Source organism: Schistocerca gregaria, chromosome 8 (genome assembly GCF_023897955.1).
Source record: "Schistocerca gregaria isolate iqSchGreg1 chromosome 8, iqSchGreg1.2, whole genome shotgun sequence".
Lineage (NCBI taxonomy): Eukaryota > Metazoa > Arthropoda > Insecta > Orthoptera > Acrididae > Schistocerca > Schistocerca gregaria.
This window is the reverse complement of record NC_064927.1, coordinates 146,392,635-146,414,925: the sequence shown is the minus strand read 5'-3', so window position 1 is coordinate 146,414,925 and position 22,291 is coordinate 146,392,635. Positions and strand designations below refer to the sequence as shown.

At 38.0% G+C, this 22,291-nt stretch overlaps 1 protein-coding gene across 3 annotated transcripts in view; it reads left to right on the top strand.

Annotated features, from left to right (window-relative positions):
* LOC126283955 (protein still life, isoform SIF type 1) overlaps positions 1-22,291 on the top strand; it is a 1,235,171-nt gene that overhangs the window by 1,200,820 nt on the left and 12,060 nt on the right. For all 3 annotated transcript variants that reach the window (XM_049982390.1, XM_049982392.1, XM_049982391.1), the window contains one exon: positions 15,785-16,030. In XM_049982390.1, the coding sequence (XP_049838347.1) occupies positions 15,785-16,030 (246 nt within the window). The remainder of the gene's footprint in view (positions 1-15,784; positions 16,031-22,291) is intronic.

Genomic DNA, 22,291 nt, shown 5'->3' with positions numbered 1-22,291 from the left:
AGCTTTATTTGTAATAGTCCTTTTTTGGACCTATCTGCAACTCAGTACCTCCAATATATGATAAGTAGCAGTTTTCCTTTGATAATATTGTTAAATTCCGTCCTGGATATTCCATTTTTAGCCAATGAGCATTTTTTTCCAGAACTGGAAAGTAATTGACAACAGTATGAAAGTCCACATTGCAATAATATAGTGATGTGCCCTGCATTCAGGAAAAATGTCGCTAAAAATTCATTTTCAGCTAATATGCCAGTTGTCCATTGAGGGTGATAACTATTTTACATGTATTTTGTGCTGGAGTCATTGCACAAGTAGATCATATGAAGGTGTGCATAATTACCCTGAAATATTTGTGCAGCATACTATACATGTTGATGAGTGATATACCACAGAGTGTTTCTGTCTTTAATGGTAGGAGACTTTTTTTAAAGTAGTCTCTGAAAAACGCAACTGACCCAGTGGAAATTAGCACAAGTAAGCTAGCAATTTATAGTAAAGAAGTACATTAGAATTACTGATGATACTGTAATCTGATTAGAGTCTGAAAAGGGTATAAATTGTAAAATGAAGATGGTGACAGATACCCTAGTTACCACTAAACCAAAAATACACACAAAAATATATGAATGCTGGATAAAGATGTGAGAACAAATAGAAAAATATGAAATCCATCTTTAAATCAAATATTTCATCTTATTATTTCTGTAGTGTAGCTACAATGGCAACAAAAATAGAATAGTTCTTGAAAAAAAGATTATTATGTTCAAACTAGTCTAAAGGATAAATGTAATGTATTAATACATAAACACATATTCCTTGATGTCTTAATGTGCCTTATTATCCTGTTCCTATGTCTTGTGAAAGCTTCCGTATGTTTCTCTGCTAGCTAATTCTGCAGAAAACCACCTCATTTTTTATCTTATCAGTCTCTAATTTTCAACATCCTCCTTTAGCACCATATCTCAGTTGCTTCTATTCTCTTCTTCTCCAGTTTTCCCATAGTGTATGATTCACTTATTTATGATTCGCTTACAAATAATTTTGCACTCCAAATGTGCATTGTCAGAAATTTGTTTGTAAAATTGAGGATAATATTTGATATTAGCAGACTTTTCTGGTCAGGAAAGCACTTTTTTCCTGAGCTTCATCCACCATATGTTATTTTGCTTCCCTGGTACTGGAATTTCTTCACTTCATTTACTTCATGGTCCTCAGTTTTGATGTTAAGTTCATTATTAATCTCATTTCTGATGCACCCCATTTTTGTTTTTCTTTTATTTACTCTCTACCCATAGTGTGTACTTATTAGATTGTTCATACTATTCAGCAGGTGCTGCAGTTCTTCCTTGCTTTCACAGAGGACAGCAATGTCACACTTCAGTCTTTTCATTGATATCCTTTCACCCTGAATTCTAATTCCACTCCCAAATCTTTTTTGTATTTCCTATGCAGTAGGTGCAAAAGACCACTTCACTGTCTTACACTCTATCTAATCCAGTCACTTCATTCTTGGTCTTCCAGTCATATTTTTCCCTCCTCATTCTTGTACATTTCATATTACCTGCCTTCCCCCATAGCTTACATCTATTTTCCTGAGGATTATGAACATTTTGCTGTATGAAAAAGTTAATATGACACAGGAAAGTCATGGATGGAGTACAAATAATGCAAAGAATAAAGGTAAACACACATTTTACAGTTGAGGCATTGAGTGCTTGACAGGCACAAAAACAAGACTGAAATGAATGAGGGGATTCTTCTTCTCACAAAAAGAGAAGGGGAGAACTAAACTGTTCAAAGATTAGTATGAACCTTATCCAGTGCCACAGATCAAGATGCCCATATTTGGAGAGAAGGAGAAGAAAAATCAGTACTAGTGTTGACTGTTATTGTACAGGTCCCTGCCTCCATAAATGTAAAGCAAATGTGCCCTGCAGCTCATCAGTTTTCACAATATATACTGTAGATTTTTGTGTTCTGCAATCATTCAGTATTGTGGTGTATATCTTTCCTGTACATATATATTTATGGAGAGATGACTAGATCTTCTTGAACAGTAATACAGGTCTATTTACATTTTACATAGTTCTTAGAGAATGATGTAAATTTAATAGTTTATTTACAATGGTTTTCACAGCCATTTGGAACGTGTTGAAGTTAGATACCTGATTCTGCTGGCAGTGAAAATTACAAATTTACTACAGACTTGTTTTGTCTTCTGAGTAGTTGTCAAATGATATATAAAATATGATATAATGCAGCTGAGTTATACATATGTAGATTGTAACTTCAAAGCCCTATAAATGTATTGGTGCACAAAGAAAATTTCAGGCATTGTCAATGAAAATACTTAATTGCATATTCATGTGGGTGAAGAACATTTCTGCATTGACTGCTTTTTAAATTTGACATATGTGTCAACAAACAGACATGTTAGGACCTGCATAGAATGCAATAATATCTATTAAATTTATAGTTATTTAGTTGGTATTGGATCATTCCCTAGTGGTGATACTATATACATACAATACTATATCATAGATGACAATGAAGAATTCATATTGTAAGAAATGAAGTACACATAGGTATAATGTTAATTATTTACAGAAATACATTAAACATTTTTAAATTTTTTTTGTTGTTCTGAGAGTGGAGAAAGGAAAAAGAAAAGCAAAATCTGTAAGAGCCCGCAGAATAAAATTTATAGTAGTTCCACACTGCAAATAAATGTTATTACAAACACACACATAAAAAGAAAGTAATTTTAGTTTTTATCTTCTCTGTATATTATTTTGTCTATTTTCTCAAAACTTTCAGGTTTTTCCTTCTAGATCTCTGGCCACCTTATTTGGTCTGGACTCCAGAAAGATTGCTCTCACAGGTACTTGTAATGTGAAAGACATCCTACTAACACTCACCAAACAGATTTTCTGTTACAAATCAAAGTGTTACCCTAACATCTTTACTTACTGAATTGTATTTAGGTGTAACTAGAATGATGCTGGGGAATGAGAAGACTAATGAGAATTAACAATTTAACTGGTGTTGTAATTGATAGTGAACACTCTAAATTTAAGTAACAGTTAAATATAGATTGTTTATGTATCTAAGAGCAGGGCATAGTTTTGCTGTACAACTGCTTGAAAAGAGTGTTATACTCTATTTTATTGGTCCTGTTACCTACAAAAACAGTTTATGCATAATCCATTGGCCAAGTCAGTTTATAGATGTACGGGTGAAAGTGGTTCCTGTGCAAATTTCCTTAAAATTATGAATAGTACACATCATACATTAAGTATTTCAGTAGAGTAAAAACAGTGATGCTATAAATGATTTTCCAAAGGTTTTGTCCTCAGTAAATGATTTTATGTGTTCAGGAATTTTATTATGAAGTTTAACTCCCATGTGAAAAGTACCTCTTTGGCACAGGAATGTGTTGATTTAGGTCATATATAAGTTTTTCTTTTGTCTGTCAAAGTGGACATGACTACCACAGTTTTCTTTGTGATCTGCTGTCCATACCCATTACATTGATTGTAAAGAATATAAGGGTTCCCATAATGTACATACACTCCTGGAAATTGAAATAAGAACACCGTGAATTCATTGTCCCAGGAAGGGGAAACTTTATTGACACATTCCTGGGGTCAGATACATCACATGATCACACTGACAGAACCACAGGCACATAGACACAGGCAACAGAGCATGCACAATGTCGGCACTAGTACAGTGTATATCCACCTTTCGCAGCAATGCAGGCTGCTATTCTCCCATGGAGACGATCGTAGAGATGCTGGATGTAGTCCTGTGGAATGGCTTGCCATGCCATTTCCACCTGGCGCATCAGTTGGACCAGCGTTCGTGCTGGACGTGCAGACCACGTGAGACTACGCTTCATCCAGTCCCAAACATGCTCAATGGGGGACAGATCCGGAGATCTTGCTGGCCAGGGTAGTTGACTTACACCTTCTAGAGCACGTTGGGTGGCACGGGATACATGCGGATGTGCATTGTCCTGTTGGAACAGCAAGTTCCCTTGCCGGTCTAGGAATGGTAGAACGACGGGTTCGATGACGGTTTGGATGTACCGTGCACTGTTCAGTGTCCCCTCGACGATCACCAGAGGTGTACGGCCAGTGTAGGAGATCGCTCCCCACACCATGATGCCGGGTGTTGGCCCTGTGTGCCTCGGTCGTATGCAGTCCTGATTGTGGCGCTCACCTGCATGGCGCCAAACACGCATACGACCATCATTGGCACCAAGGCAGAAGCGACTCTCATCGCTGAAGACGACACGTCTCCATTCGTCCCTCCATTCACGCCTGTCGCGACACCACTGGAGGTGGGCTGCACGATGCTGGGGCGTGAGCGGAAGACGGCCTAATGGTGTGCGGGACCGTAGCCCAGCTTCATGGAGACGGTTGCGAATGGTCCTCGCCAATACCCCAGGAGCAACAGTGTCCCTAATTTGCTGGGAAGTGGCGGTGCGGTCCCCTACGGCACTGCGTAGGATCCTACGGTCTTGGCGTGCATCCGTGCGTCGCTGCGGTCCGGTCCCAGGTCGACGGGCACGTGCACCTTCCGCCGACCACTGGCGACAACAATGATGTACTGTGGAGACCTCACGCCCCACGTGTTGAGCAATTCGGCAGCACGTCCACCCGGCCTCCCGCATGCCCACTATACGCCCTCGCTCAAAGTCCGTCAACTGCACATACGGTTCACGTCCACGCTGTCGCGGCATGCTACCAGTGTTAAAGACTGCGATGGAGCTCCGTATGCCACGGCAAACTGACTGACACTGACGGCGGCGGTGCACAAATGCTGCGCAGCTAGCGCCATTCGACGGCCAACACCGCTGTTCCTGGTGTGTCCGCTGTGCCGTGCGTGTGATCATTGCTTGTACAGCCCTCTCGCAGTGTCCGGAGCAAGTATGGTGGGTCTGACACACCGGTGGCAATGTGTTCTTTTTTCCATTTCCAGGAGTGTACATGATAAAGGAGGAATGTCAGAGATCTGAAATAGTGGTTTATACGAGTCTCTAGGTTTGCTTCATAATGTGATTCTAATGGCCCTATGTTGCAGTTTGCTTTGGAGTTACCCCAAAGTGTGACTCCATATTCAAGGTGAGAATGAAAGTAGGCATAGATGAGCTTTAGAATAACCACAAAATGTGACCCTGTATTTAAGGTGAAATTGTGAGTAGGCATGATGTGCATTCTTTTCTGTTTTCTCACTATAGCAGGATTTTAGTAAACGAAGAGCAATTTTAGCAGTTTTAAGCATAATATGACCAGTTGTAGATTTTTTCATTTTAAAAGCCATTTTCATAGTACTTACACTTACAATCAGAACAGGTTCATTGTAATAACATATTTAAAATAGTTAATGCCAAAAGTAAATGTATAAAATTTACAAGAATGAGTTAAAACAGCTGATTTCTGTACCACATTTCTTTTTCTGTTTCCCATTGTTTTGTTGGTCATTTGTGACCATGGAAATATCCTGCACATCTGTTTCATGGGAGCCAGTTACTTGTTCTATGTAATCAGAAAGAGACTTGTCTAGTGTAGTGTACACTATGAATATCTATACACAGCAAGTAAAGACGGATGAAAGTCCCTCTCACTGTAAAAAGTGAGGTGTGATGAACTTTTTTCAGTGGAAAATATCAACTTTTGTGGAATTTGCTGTAGATCTCTCTTTTTTACTTATTGTAAAGGTGGTACTAAAGGCCGTGTTCATAATGGTATTTGTGCATAAGAGTGGGTGAACAGATGTTTGCAACATTCAGTCATCACGGGTTATCTTGAAAAGTGTGTGGACTAATTTATAAAACCGAATCAATGCTTCCTGATTAGAAAACTGTATGACCATTTTGTCTGTTAATCACTTCAAGCAGGATGATGAAACTGTTTTAATCTTGCAGAAGCATGCAAATTTTTGATCATATGTGACAAATTAAAACTATTTACCAGACTCAAACCATAACACCTGTCTTCTGTTCCAGTTTAGCCACACAAGTGTACCTCAGTGTTAAGAGTCTAAACTTCAACTTGCCACTGGATCCTCATTACATGTGATAATCAAAGCATATAGTCCACCAGGAGTGAAATTTTTTCACTCTCTTTTAAAACTTTGAGGCTGTGGTGAAGTCAAACTCTCCAGGATGCTCATTCCTTAAAGATTTGTAGCTTCACAACGTGATAAGAAAGCTTCTTTAAATTTGGATTGAGTAAGGTAGCATAGTAGTAAGACACAGGATGTACATTCAAGAGGATGCTGGTCCAAATCCCTGTTCAGCCATCTAGATTTAAGTTTTCTATAGTTTCCCTATGTCATGAAGGAAAGTCTTGTGAATGTTTCCCTGAAAGGGACATTGCCAATTTCCTTTCCCATCCTTCCTCTGTCTGTGCTTGTGCTGTGACTCCAATTCCTCATCATTGATGGATCTTTAAAATTTAATCTTCTTGTCTGTGGACTTAGGAAGATATGGAGAGAAACTGGAGGCAATTTGAAGTGTTGAGTTAATTTGATACTCAATGACAAAACCACTTCCCATGATATGCAGACATCTGATTTTGAGTTTCGGGACAATGTACATTTTTAACCAGTCTCAAATGATCAACTAGAGGGTTTATTATGGCTCCAAATGTTGTCTTGGACCACACAGATGATCAGATAATTTCATTATCTGAATAGAGATTGCTTAAACTAGTGTTAAGGTACAGCAAATGCTATTAAATTCAATGTGGCTCTGAGCAAAGGTAGATGGTAGTATGTTGCTAATATTGATGTATTCCATCTTGTTTAGTGTTGTTAATTTCTCCTCCATCACTAACACCCTACTTTTACGGTCCTTGACCTGAAGGTAGAGTGTTCCAATTCTTATGGGAGAAAAATGTTGAGCCACATCCCAAACATCATTGGCAGTTCAAGCATACAGCAAATGATGGTGCTGCTTAGGAAGCCGGCAGTAAGAGACAGAATAGGATACCAAGCAAACTCAGTGTGTATACATGGGGGCCTCATTAACATGTTGAAGAGGCTATTCTAGGAGCCATTGAGGGAACAGAGTGCAAGCAAATGCAGATTGCTACACACATTGGAAAAAATTATGCTTGTCGTCTGGACTTCGAGGTCATACTTGAATCATTCCAGCATCTGACAGAGAACGCTGAGAGTTTCAAAAGAGCTCACAATTTAAATCATTGTCTCCAGAAATGATTATGGCCTTTGGTTCTGAGTTGATTGGAAGGACTGAACCAGAGAAGTTCTGTGAGAAGTTAGGCTACAACTTCCTGGACTTGTGCCATAGGGTTGAGAATTGTAGGTTGCCCGCAAATGGGTCAGATGTGCACTACACATCAGAGGCTGCTACCCAGGTAGCCATCTGTGTGTGGGAGAGCACACAGGTTTTTTTTGTTTTGTTTTGTTTTTTGAAAAAAGAAAAAAGATCAGGTCACTATCCATAACATCCATGTAATGATAGCTATAAGAAACCCACAAGTACCAGTGTAAGGTTGAAAGAAATGCCTCCCACATGTGAGAGTATTAAAATCCTAATAGTTGCCTGCCAAAATATTCTCAACAAAGTGACAGTTTGAAGTGTTCCTAAAAAGCAGTGAAGCTCACATAATACTAGGAACAGAATACTGGTTGAAAACTAAAATTGATACCAATGAAATTTTTGGAGAAAATTTAATAGTATATTGAAAGAAAGGCTAATGGGAAATGAAGGTGGTGTATTTGTCACAGTAGACAAGGAACTCATATCTACCAAGACAGAAACTGAAGCTGCATGTGGGATTGCTTGTGCAAGACTCACTATCAGTGATGGCATAAAATGGTAATTGGATCCTTCTGTCACCACCCACTAGACTCATATCTTGAGGTAACTGAAAACGTTTGAGAAAATCTCAGTTTGCTTGTGTGTAAGTTTCCCAATCATACTGTAATCATTGGTGGAGACTTTAATCATCCATTAACCAATTGGGGAAATTACAGTTTTGTTAGTGGTGGGCACGATAAGACATCCTGTGATACATTACTAAATGCCTTCTCTGAAAACTGCCTAGGACAGATAGTTCAGAACCCCACTCATGGTGGAAATATATTGGATATAATGGCAACAAATAGACCTGACCTGTTTGAGGATGTCCGTATCGAAATTGGTAGTGACAATGAGGCAGTTATAACAACAAAACACAAAGGGCAACTAAAACAGGCATGAAGACATGTATGTTCAATAAAATAGGAAAAAATTGGCAGTGTCATATCTCAAGGAGAAACTTGAAAATTTCAGCACAGAACCAAAGCATGCAGATGCACTGTGGTGGAGGTTAAAAGAATAGTTGATCACACTCTGGATAGATATTTATCCAGTAGAACAGTTCATAATGGGAGAGACCCTCCTTGGTATAAAGTCACTGTAAAGAAACTTCTAAACCTACAGTGACTACTGCATAATAGATGTAGAACAAAGCATAGGAGTATAGATAAAAAGATCCTAAATGTTTGGCTGTCAAGAAGCCAAATCATGAAAGCTTTAGTGTCTACCATAGCAGAAGATTGTCGAATGGCCTTCACAATTCCCAAACATTTGTGACCACAAGTAAAGGCTGTTAGTGGCAGCAAAGTTAGTATCCAGTGTATAGTGAATGAGGCAGGAACTGAAATTGAGTGTAGCAAAACAAAAACTAAAATGCTTAATTCTGTTTTCTAATGTTCCTTTATGAAGGAAAACCCAGGGAAATTGCATCAATTTAGTCCTCATACAACCTGAAACACACATGAAACTGGTATTGGTGTCAGTAGTGTTGAGAAACAGCTGGAATTGTTAGAAATAAATAAAGTGCCAAGGCCCAGTGGAATTCCAGACAGATTCTATATTGAATATTTGACTGAGTTAGCCCCCAATTCTAATTATAATCTGTCATAGATCCCTCAAACAAAAACCCGTACTGCCGCGTGGGATTAGCCGAACGGTCTAAGGCACTGCAGTCATGGACTTTGTGGCGGAGGTTTGAGTCCTCCCTCGGGCATGGATGTGTGTGTGTGTGTCCTTAGGATAATTTAGGTTAAGTAGTGTGTAAACTTAGGGACTGATGACCTTAGCAGTTAAGTCCCATAAGATTTCACACACATTTGAACATTTTTTGAAAAACCTGTACCCAGTAGTTGTAAAATAGCACAGGTAACTCCAAGGGTAATAGAAGTGATCCACGGAACTACCGTCCAATATGCAGAATAAGATTTTTACCCTGCAGCAGAGTGTACACTGATATGAAACTTCCAGGCAGATTAAAACTGTGTGCCAGACCGAGACTCGAACTCTGAATCTTTGCCTTTCACGGGCAAGTGCTCTACCAACTCAACTGCTTGAGCATGACTCACAGCTTTATGTCTGCCAGTACCCCATCTCGTACCTTCCAAGCTTTACAGAAGCTCTCCTGCGAACCTTGCAGAACTACCACTTCTGAAAGAAACGATATTGCGAAGTCATGGCTTAGCCACAGCTTGGGGGTTGTTTCCAGAAAGAGATTTTCACTCTGCAGAAGTGTGTGCACTGATGTGAAACTTTGTGGCAGATTAAAACTGTGCCGGACTGAGACTCGAACTTGGGACCTTTACCTTTTGCGGGCAAGTGCTCTACCAACTGAGCTATCCAAGCACAACTCACACCCTGACCTCACAGCTTTACTTCTGCCAGTACCTCGTCTCCTACCTTCCAAACTTCACAGAAGCTCTCCTGCAAACCTTGCACAATTAGCACTCCTGAAAGAGAGCATATTGTGGAGACATGGCTTAGCCACAGCCTGGGGGTTGTTTCCAAAATGAGATTTTCACTCTGCAGCAGAGTGTGCAGTCCAATATCTGTGACACTGATTTGTTGTAGAATCTTAGAATATATTCCGAGCTCAAACATAATGAACCATCTTGAACAGAATAACATTCTCCGTGCCAGTCAGCAACAGATTCCACAAACATTGATCATGTGAAACCAACCTCATACTTTAAATATATTAAAAACAAAGATTCCAAGACTTACCAAGCGGGAAAGCGCCGGCAGACAGGCACAATGAACAAAACACACAAACACACACACATAATTACTAGCTTTCGCAACCGATGGTTGCTTCTTCAGGAAGGAGAGGGAAAGACGAAAGGAAGTGGGTTTTAAGGGAGAGCAGCTGCTTGTGTCTGTGTATGTGGGGATGGATATGTGTGTGTGTGTGTGCACGAATGTACACCTGTCCTTCCCCCCCCCCCCAAGGGAAGTCTTTCCGCTCCCGGGATTGGAATGACTCCTTGACTCCTTACCCTCTCCCTTAAAACCCACTTCCTTTCGTCTTTCCCTCTCCTTCCTGAAGAAGCAACCATCGGTTGCGAAAGCTAGTAATTCTGTGTGTGTGTTTGTGTGTTTTGTTCATTGTGCCTGTCTGCCGGCGCTTTCCCGCTTGGTAAGTCTTGGAATCTTTGTTTTTAATATATTTTTTCCCATGTGGAAGTTTCTTTCTATTTTATTTAAAAGCTCATACTTTCTCACACATGACATACTGAAAGCATTGGATCAAGGAAGTCAGGTAGATGCAGTATTTCTTGATTTCTGAAAAGCACTTGACTCAGTAACACACTATGCTTAGCATCAAAAGTTTGATCATATGAGGTATCAAGTGAAATTTGTCTCTTGATTGAGGACTTTTTGTTAGAGAGCACATAGCATGTTACATTGCACGGGGCGCCATTGTCAGATGCGAAACTAGCTTTGGGTGAGCTCCAAAAAAGTGTGGTGGTACCCTTGCTGTTCATGTTGTATATCAATGATGTTGTGTACAATATTAATAGTAACTTCAAACCTTATTGCAGATTATGCAGTTATTTATAATGAAGTACTGTCTGAAAGAAGCTGCATAAATATTCAGTGAGTGGTGCAAAGATTGGCAGCTTGCTTAAAATATTCAGAAATATAAAACTGTGCATGTCACAAAAAAAAGAATGTAGTATCCTAGGACTATAATGTTAATGAGTCACGGTTGGAATTGGCAAACTCAAACAAGTACCTGAGTGTAACACTTTGTAGGGATATCAAATGGAATGATCACATAGACTCAGTCTGGATAAGCAGGGGTAGATCTTGGTTTATTGTTAGAATAATGGTGAAATGCAGTCAGTCTGCAGTACAAATGGTCACATGTTTGTTTGACTTGTAGGAGAGTGTTTCAGTGATACCGAAGAAACTGAACGTGCAGACTCTCAAAGATAGGTGTAAACTATCCCGACAAAATCTATTGACAAGGTATCAAGAAACAACTTTTATGGCTCAAGGAATATACTACATCACCTATGTATCACTAACATGTGGATTTTGTGGACAAGGTTAGAATAATTACAGCATGCACAGAGGCAGTCAAACAATCACCTTCCCACAGTTCACATGTGAATGGAATGGGAAGAAATCATAATAACAGGAGCAATTGGACATACCTTCAGCCGTGCACTTCATGGTGGTTTGCCAAGCATGGACGATGTGGATTTTCACAGTTTCCCTATTAGATGGACAATACATTTGCTATTCAGCAGGTGCAGACTTGCTTCCTTTCATTCCATGCCTGTGCATAAGAACACAAACATAACAGTGTCCTGCATAGTCATCCATCCTTGTGATGCAAATATACACTTGATACTTCCTACACATCAGAGGAAGACAATTTCAAGGCACTTCCACTAGTGTCAAATCCAAGACAGTGCTGTACAAGATACATATTGTCCCAAATGCTTATTATCTTACACTCGTGCTCATAAATTAAGGATAATGCTGATACATGGTGAAACAACACTCTGGTGGGTAGTTTTCAGGTTTAAATAACCTCAGGGTATTACCATGCAGTGCAGTTGACCTGCAGTCGTCGCATAGTGGCGCTGGCAGCGGTCCACAGATGCAGAGGTGTGTTGGTGAATGTCAGAGTATCGTGCCGTGAGTAAGTGTGTAGATGTTTCCAGACGTGCTAATGGTGACTGTGTGTTGAAAATGGCTAAAAGAACACATGTTGATGACATTATGAGGGGCAGAATACTGGGGCAACTGGAGGCTGGCCAAACACAGCAGGTTGTAGCACAGGCCCTCCGTGTGCCACAAAGTGTGATCTCAAGATTATGGCAACAATTCCAGCATACAGGAGACATGTCCAAGGGTTACAGTACAGGACGTTCACAGTGTACAACACAACAAGAACACCGATATCTCACCATCACTGTCCACAGACGGTCACAGAGTACTGCAGATAGCCTTGCTCGGGACATTACCATAGCCACAGGATCAGTTGTCTCCAGACACACAGTCTACAGATGACTGAACAGAGATGGTTTTTTCTCCTGGAGACCTGCAAGGTGCATTCCACTGACCCCTGGTCACAGGAGTGCCAGTAAAGCCTGATGTCAAGAACACAATACATGGTCATTGGAACAGTGGTCCCAGGTTGCGTTCACAGATGATTCCAGGTGTAGTCTGAACAGTGATTCTCACCAGGTTTTCATCTCGCATGAACCAAGAACGAGATACCAACCCCTTAATGTACTTCAAAGGGACCTGTATGGAGGTCTTGGTTGATGGTGTGGGGGTGGGATTGTGATTGCACGTACACCCCTGCATGTTTTTGACTGAGGAACTGTGGCAGGTCAGACGTATCGGGATGTCATTTTGCACCAGTATGTCCACCTTTCAGCAGTGCAGTGGGTCCCATCTTCTTCCTGATGGATGATAATGCACGGCCACACCGAGCTGCCGTCATGGAGGAGTGCGTTGAAACAGAAGATATAAGGCAAATGGAGTGGCCTGCCTGTTCTTCAGACATAAACCCTATCGAGCACATCTGGGATGCTCTCGGACAACGCGTTGCTGCACATCTTCAAACCCCTACAACACCTCAGGAGCTCTGACAGGCACTGGTACAAGAATGAGAGGCTATACCCCAGCAGCTGCTCGAATGCCTGATCCAGAGTATGCCAACCCATTGTGCAGCCTGTGTACATGTGCATGATGATCATATCCCATATTGATGTCAGGTTACATGTGCAGGAAACAGTGGTGTTTTGTAGCAGATTTGTTTCGGTGCGGTTTTTTCAACTTATCACCGATACTGTGGACTTCCAGATCTGTGTTGTGTATGTTCCCTATGTGCCTATGCTATTAGCACCATTTTGTATAGTGCGATGTTGTGTGGCACCACATTCTGCAATTATCCTTAATTTATGAGAATGAGTGTATTTTGAGACTGACTTTTGTACTGAAATTTTTCATATCTGCTGTAGACTGTAATGCTTTCCTGCTTCTCTATGAATAATCACATGTAATGAATCTGAACAATGTAAGCTGGGTGTACCTATTTAGATCTACAGTAAATTTTTTCTTTGATCTGACAGTTCTAATCCAAATTCTAACATAACTACTAGCTTAAACGGTCAGTCATCACAACAACAAATCAAAACATGCACTCAGCATAGTTTGTAGAACCTAGTCTGCTAATGCATTCAGTTAGCTAATCTTATGCTCCATTAATAGTTCCAAAGTATCAAATTTTTGCAGAATGAGTCACTTTTAAAAAAAATTGTTTATGTGTCTGTTTATATGGTGGCTATCTACAGGCTACTAAATGGCACAGTGACTGAGTGAGGTACTCTTAAATTATGTCACCTTTTACATTCATCATATCCATAGAGCCCATCAAGAAGGGGAACTTACAAACTGCTTAATGTTATTGATGCATATACCAGCTAAATTTAACGTATCAAATCAGAAAGGAGGTGATATGTTGAAAAAGTTGCTATTTGCTCAGTTCTGTTGCCATGTGGCATACATCATCTACTGTGGAACTGTGGTTATAGCCACTTTCCAACAACTTGTTGGTTATACTGGTTTGATTGATGTCTCCTAAAGTTATTTATCATTTAACACTTATAATCTCTGGAAGGTTCTGTGACTGACTTATTTATGGATTGGTGCATTTTACTACAACACTCTATGTAAGTACAGAAAAAGCACCTTCTGCTGAGACATGCAACAAAGTTCTGTGTGTACTTCATGCACGGTCAGTTAACTTGGCTTCAGTGTGAAGGGCTGGTTCTTGTGAGTATTGGTGTTAGTTCATAACCGGTACTTGATTCCAGATTCTATGTGACAAAAGTTCAGTAGTTGCTATTGGTAGCCTGGTATTTACCTGGTAACATTACCCCTTCATGCTGAATGTCATGAATTTGTATCATACCACTGCTGTGCTAATAACTGGAAAGTTAACTGTTTTTGAGTGCCAATGCCAGTAGATGCTGATTCTGTGTGGAGCTACCAATGCTTCCGACAAGTGCTGCACTCTCCTGAGTGTTTTGGGTACCTCTAAAGCACTACAGTTTTTGATTTTTATCTTTCATCTAGAAATTTATTCAGATATTAATGGATTAATAATTTGGTTACATTAATAATTTTCAAATAATAGTCATCTGCAATTAAAATAATAAAATACTTTTGAGTTTAAAGCCGCATCGAACACTCCAACGGAGAGCAGCGCGCTTCATTACAGGATCATTTAGTAATCGCGAAAGCGTTACGGAGATGATAGATAAACTCCAGTGGAAGACTCTGCAGGAGAGATGCTCAATAGCTCGGTACGGGCTTTTGTTAAAGTTTCGAGAACATACCTTCACCGAAGAGTCAAGCAGTATATTGCTCCCTCCTACATATATCTCGTGAAGAGACCATGAGGATAGAATCAGAGAGATTAGAGCCCACACAGAAGCATACCGACAATCCTTCTTTCCACGTACAATACAAGACTGGAATAGAAGGGAGAACCGATAGAGGTTCTCAGAGTACCCTCCGCCACACACCGTCAGGTGGCTTGCAGAGTATGGATGTAATTGTAGATGTAGATGTAAATAGTTAACCACTTGACGTGGCTTGAAACCTAATAACATTCTATTAACGGATATCACCATGAAAGCATGCATTCATAAATAGTTATCTAAAATTGTATATACAAAGTTATTACAATGCATTATTAATTATCAAACAGCTTTACTGTGAACAGTACTACTTGCCAAGTAGGTAACAGAATCAGATAGTCATATAATTCATAGAAAGAGTGGCTATAGAGGTATGATTTGTGTGTGTGTGTGTGTGTGTGTGTGTGTGTGTGTGTGTGTGTGTGTGTGTGTGTGTGTCTACCGGGAAATTACTTTTGTGCATTGTATCATGACAGTGCCTTATCACAGATCAGCTGAAACTGATATTTGTTGTTAGCAAAAATATCATTAAGGCATAAATGTATCAGAATGAGGGTGTAAGAATTCCAAGACCCTTAAAAATGCCACTGCAATGAGTGTTGTCATCGACTTTTCACACGAGTTCTACTGCTCTCTTCTTCAGAAGAAGTACTTTTTAGTGCACTGCACCAAAAGAAATTCCATGAAACAATGGAGAGTAAAACTGCACAGTATCATCATCCTCATCATGACCATCAGCAGCAGCAGCAGCCAGTTTGATCACTTGTGCTGTGGCCTCTTCGAGTTGGTGTGCAACATATGATCCCTGCAGGTTCTCCCATTTCTGCTGATCTTGAACTTCCCATTGTCAATTCAGTCTGGTTATCTGCAAAATATATTGTACCAGTAATAGAGCACATATATTGTATTACAAGCCTTTCTTGAAACAATACGTACAACAGTGGCTATGAATCTTTGCCAAAAAATCCAATATAATACAACATTTTACAATTATGTTATGTTGCAGATGAAAGTCATGAAAAAGGTAGTGGCAAACAGCATGATTTGGATCCTGGAACAAAGTCTGAGGGAGAAGAGGATTCAAGCCTAGTTGCAACAGCAAAAGGGAAGTCGACTCTAGGGAGAACACCAAATCACCTTACTCTGAGTTCTACGTCAACCCTCTCAGCGGGGAGCACTGGAAGCCAAGCAAGACTGATTCAATCATCCCATCAGCCTGAGAACTACCAGCCACCAACAGTTAAAGATTTAGGTAAGCAGTCACAACTGCTCAGACCACCTACAACTTTACCACAACCCACTTGCCTGCAGTGTTACCTTGCTGGCAATTACAAAACTGTATGAGTGTAAGAGAAGCAGTAGTGATTGCACATTAACCACAGATAGACGCACTTACATGAGTCAATAAAGTATTTCATGTGGATATATTTAGCAGTTTACTGGCATATTTTGTGAATTACATAAAATATTTTATTTGTATATTTTGTTAATTTATAATTAGTTTGTAGTCTGTAATGTTTCATGTGTATGTTGCCATGTAATGTATGGACATATTATACTGCAGCTTGATCATATGATATGGAGTAATATTGGCTTCCTCTTCTGGTTATTGTGTCTGACACTCCTTTCTCCTTGGATTTCTATGATTCATTTCATTTTTGAATTCATTTCAGTTTCTTAAATTCTTCGTATCTGTTTCATTGGTAAATGAATTCTATACCCACTGTTAAAGAAAAATGTTACAATGTGATTAAAATTGACCTTCATCTTGAATGTATAATGAAGAGCTCATTCAAATTATCAATAAAAATTCATTACACTAACTGCCTTTTTTGTTTATGTTTGTGAAATCTGGTAGATCATTCAGGACAAATTATTCTTATTCCTTATTTCATGGTATTTATTTAACCAAACCAAATGTCTCTAATTGTTGCTATGAAGACACACAAATCATTTTTTGTTGGCAGTAACATCAAACTCAGTATGTTTTGTTGTCACTATAAACAGCATCTGTAATATATTTTCAGCATTTAATTTTTATACACTGTATTTGGGTATAGTGTTTTACTTATTCCTCTGTCCCCCTAACAAATAACAACAAAACTTGAGTCAGTATGCAGTGAGACAATTTGCAAATACTTTCCTCAATTTTAAAAGGCAAAATATAAGAAGCCTTCTGAGTGTGGTCACTATTACTTAAATTTATCTGTGTATCAGATCATAACCACAGCACTTTGTAATTCAGTACCTAGTTTTCTGTGTATTTACCATAATTATTCAATAACAAAAGACACTTCTAAAGTTTTTAAGCTACTGAGGTCGCAATCTTTAGCAAAGTTCTATTTTGTCCATCTCTCATATGAATAACTATTCGATCGGAAATTATTATCATGGAAATTTTCATGGATTTTGAATTTGGAGTTCTTTCTTGGTGTGTCAAGCAGTTGCACTAAGTCTTCATGGGATAAAAATGTTAGTGTTGGAGGGAAGAGTGAAAACTTTGTCACACAGATCATGTGCTTCAGCAATTAAATTTTTGGGTTTACATGAAAGATTCTTTAGACAGCTTAGTTACAGAGGAACAGTACCACACAGTATTTTCCATGTTTTCATCTCGGTTTGTAACCATTAAAAAAATCCATCTCTGTCTTAGTTTCAAAAGAATATGCCTTTTCTCGCTCAAAAACTGACAATTTTAGATGTCACAATATATGCCAGGTTTATCAGTGTGAAGTTCATTTCAGATAACAGTATGGAAAAGGCATTGAAGAATTCTTCAAGCTTAAAAACTGCTTAGGAGCTATTATATAATGCCACATGCGGTAGTGCATATTTGTCTGTTGTTTATGTGATTTTGTGGAAAATTTTCCATATCAATTGCTACTGCTTCATATAAAGAATCAGGAAAGTTTCATGTTAAAATGTACAATATGCATGCTTAATTAAATGTATGATACTTAGATGCACTTATTTAAGATATACACGTTTCACTTACAGTTCATAGTAAAAATGTACATAAAATTCTAAATAATATGAACTGTTGTACAGTATACACAGCGTTGTTGATAAATGTCTCTGGCTTACTTTAAAAATTAATGACAGGAAAATCTAATTTGCTCTGGCGATGTTATATTTGAAGCTTTCATTAGGTCTTTAAATCTTAGGCTACTATGTACTTCTTGTATTGTTACACATGAAAAACAAACTAGTAAGCCAGATTTAGCATTTAATAGCAATACAAGCAGATATAAAATTGTGATGGCATTTAACAATAAAAATGTTGTTTTATCAGGATAAATTCTTATTTTTAATATTTGGAGTTGATAGCATAGCGTGCGCTAAGCTCTCTGCAAGTTTATGTCTTCATTCTGCAAAGACATTGCTCATAGACACTGGTTAGCTGAAATGTCTCTCTTTGCATAATCTGTTTGTGTAGGTAACAGAGCTCTAGATCATTTACTTTAAGAGCTATAGTGCAAACTGTTAAAGGAAGTATGTTTAATAAGATGTTTAATAAAATCATATTTGTTGCTTGTTTCACAGATGGTTCAATAGACACAGTTTATTTAATTTCTCATACTTATTGTAAAACTAAACATGTAGGTAAAAAGGTGGGAGTGCATTAGCATATACAGCTGTAGAGCGGAAGTCAAAGAGCTGCACACTGAATGTCAAATTATCTGCATTTCGTCACCTTTCATAAAAAGGTTCATGTTACAATGCATACATTGTTCCAGTTATGAAAAATAGTTCATATTTTATAAATTGCATCCAGTTACATACAAAACTGTACACAATTATTGAAATTAACCTGGCTTAAAACAAGTGTACGGAAGTAAACGTTCTGCTGGATGTATTACGCAAATAGGAACTTCACAAAGAAAAGGAGTGAAAGCTTTTCAAATTTGATATTGTTTCATTTGCTATCATCACTGTTCTAAAAGTGAAGGTTTGCTTTGTTCCTTTAAGAAAAATAACAGATTCAAATGAAAAACTATTTTAAATGGATAATTGTTTCAGTGGCAGGTAATTTTGTCCAAAAGCGAGTTTCAAGTTTACTGCAATAATCTCATAAATACATTACAGTATGCTCATCAACTAGAATTTCATTCTTCTTAAGTCAACGAGTTTAACATTTAAGCATTCTGGAAGGATGTCTTTATTGGATATTTAGTGTGTGGCTTCATTGTCATTATTTGTTTCTTTCAATTTGCTGCTGCTCTTCTTCTGCACTGAGTCTACTTTACATGATCATAGCATAGTCAGTGATCAAAATTTTTGAGCTGTTGCTTCAGTTTTCTTTAGATCTATTTTACCAACACACTTATTTTGTTGCAGTCGTGCATTTTTGTATCCATTTATTTATTGTTTCCGGTATGACCTGATAACATTTGTGAGTAATTTTGAATCTGCTTTTAATCAACATATTTAGACTGAGGCATTAAATATGTATCTTGTGTTGCAGGACTAAAAGCAAATCATTGTACAGTCATTTGTATTCCAATTTTCACACCAATTTATACTACCCATCTGACATCACACTGAATCAAGGAATTAATTACGGTTAAATACCTGTGGGATTTATGTTGTCTTCTGTGTGCAGTTTTTTTTTATTATATATATTCGAGAGGCAAAACTTGAAAATATATATCTCAAAATGTACAAATGTATACAGAATATGGAAGTGTTTTTTTTTATGAGGATAGGACAGGTGGTCAGCTCTGACCAAACTACAAACTTCCTTCTTCTAAAAATGAAGATGATACTCTACACAAATGTGAGGGTGTAGAGAAGTATATGAAATGGAAGGATGATTGCAAGCTTTATGAGTTTAACTGGGACATTTAAATTTAGACTTTTAATATTCGACTTCAGGGCAAAAGTGTGCTAATGGGATATTTTCATTACGTGTTTTGTTAAAAATCATGGTATGGAAATCTTTCATAGTATTTTGACCATGAAACAAGTAAAGTAAAAAATTCTGCTGAGCCCCTGTGGCTTTCATCCTTAAATATCGTATTCACAAATAGAAGTCCTATAACATTAGCCAAAACTATACAGAGAAACAGAAATTGCAGAATAATGAAAGGAATCAAAAAGCTGTTAGAACAAGACTAGTGACTCCCAATACACATCCTGGAGCATACAAAGTAATCGGCAAAAGAGTCTAAGTTATTATTCATGTCAATTAAGTTTTTTCTGATCAATACCAGCATTAATTTCTTTCTAGTGCATTTTCATCAGGAGACATGAACTGGAAGATATGGTAGAGTTTTGATTTGGGTTATGACACACCTACATATCAAAGAACTTCCTTTATGAAAAGAAAAGATCCATTTTTGAAATTGTAAAACAGAATTTTTGTCCATTACTTGCCTTCAGGAGACCAAAAAAATTTCATACTGCTTATAGATTCTGTTTTAGCTTGCAGAACTGGTAGTGTCATGTTCTTTCATTTGTGTCTGTCAGCAGTACTAAATCTTTTACCCCCTGACCAGCCATTCTCTCTCGCAGTTTCATAGTTTTTTCAGATCAATTTTTGAGTTCTGTGATAAAAAGATTTGCTATGCTAGGAAGATTCAAAAAGTATTTTCCTCACATAATTTACTTTATTAACCTTAGGTTATCATTTCAGATTCCATAGATACTCCACTCTCTGCAGTTCTGCTGTAGAATTCAATACCACCCCCTCCCCCCTCAAGCCCTCACTCTTTTCAGTTCTCCACCTCAAACTTTGGCACTCACATCTGAACTCTTTACTACACTCACAACAATTTGTTTCCAATTCTACTTGTTTAAATGTAGTTATTATAGCATTAATATAATGCATATTACTGATGCCAAAATATTTTAACACTTCACATGGCTGGTACATTGTAGTTTGATTCCTGGTTGAATTTCATTTATTTTATCTTACTGTTCTGTCTCATACGCCTACCATTTCTATTGTTTTCAGTACCACCTGAAAAGTTAACTGAAGAGTCTAAACCCAAATCAATAGATGTTTATTTGTTCCCTGTTTCAGTTCAACAGAAAGAAAAAAATATATTTTCTATAAAAATATTGTGCTCTCATTATCAAGTTCCTACAATAATTAATGCCATAATGGTATTGTTCCCTGACAAAAGTAATATTATATATGTTTATATTTTGTTGTCAAATACATGAGTTTTCTTTTAAACTATCTAAATTTTCTAGACTTTTCATTTCACAGGTGTCACAGACTATGGAAATTTTTTCTTTCTCGTTTAAAAGGATAAATATTAAAGTGTACCTGAATTGAATCTCATTTCACATTAAATTTACTTATAATCATTTTTCATGTAAATGTCCTTTTACATGTCTTAAAAAATACAACAAAAATTTTGCCTGGGTATAATAATTTTGATGGATTCTTCTCTCACCCAAAGCTCAATCCTCTAATATATGTTCATGATCAATCATTTTTTGGCTTATTGGGCCATCAACAGGTACCCAATATTTTGAAAGATTCTGACCTTAGTGAAGAGTAATCATTCCATAATGTTTGAAGGCTTATGCTTTAATACAATACATTCACATACAATATACTTAACAAAATCAACTGACTGATTAAGGGGCAATTATCATGATATTATTAAGATAAAAACAAAACATAGAATAATAGTTAACTCTCAACACATTGCCAAGAATCCAGAAAGACCGTTTTGTCTCTGGGAATATAAAAAATTATGGAAATGATAGACTGCTACTCACCGTAAAGATGACTGGTTGAGTTACTGAGAGGCACAACAACAAAAAAAAATGTTACACATTAAACTTTGGCCAAAGACTTCATCAGAATAGAAAAAATAAACACACTTTCACACAAGCAAGAACACCTTACATGCACACAGTTGCTCAGGCCAGCCAGAGATAGCAGTCAAATGTGCATGAAATATGTTTGTTTGTGTGAATGTGTGTGTGTTTTTCTTTTCTGGTGATGGCCTTACTGAAAGCTTAATGTGTAACAATCTTTTCATTGTGCCTGCCTCGAACTTAACATGTATCTTTACTGTGAGTAGCAATCTTCCTTTTCCATAATTGTTGACATTCCAGCCTAGACTTTCCCCTGTCCCTTCTTGCCTATGGGAATGGTAATCAAATTTTCACAGCACCATAAACTGTGTCAGAGATTTAAACTCAAAAATAGGCTTTTATGTTTCACATACAATGCCCCTTGCTGTGTACATATGCCATAGACCAATACAAAAATGTACACTGCCAGTATCTATCTGCTGGTAAAATGCATTCTGCATGTTGTTATTATTGAAGATCAATCCTTTAGTTGTCTGACACCCTTTCTTTCTCTTAGCTTCCCTTTCCTCAGCATGTTCTGTCAATCTCGTGTCCTTTTTGTCCTGTTTGTGTATAATATAATTTTTGTGTTACAAAACTTCCATGTTAACATCTTTTGTATTGCTCAGTCTTTCCTCTTTTTCTCTTACATTTCAATTTCATGTCTCTCCCCCCCCCTCCCCCCCCGCCCCCCCCC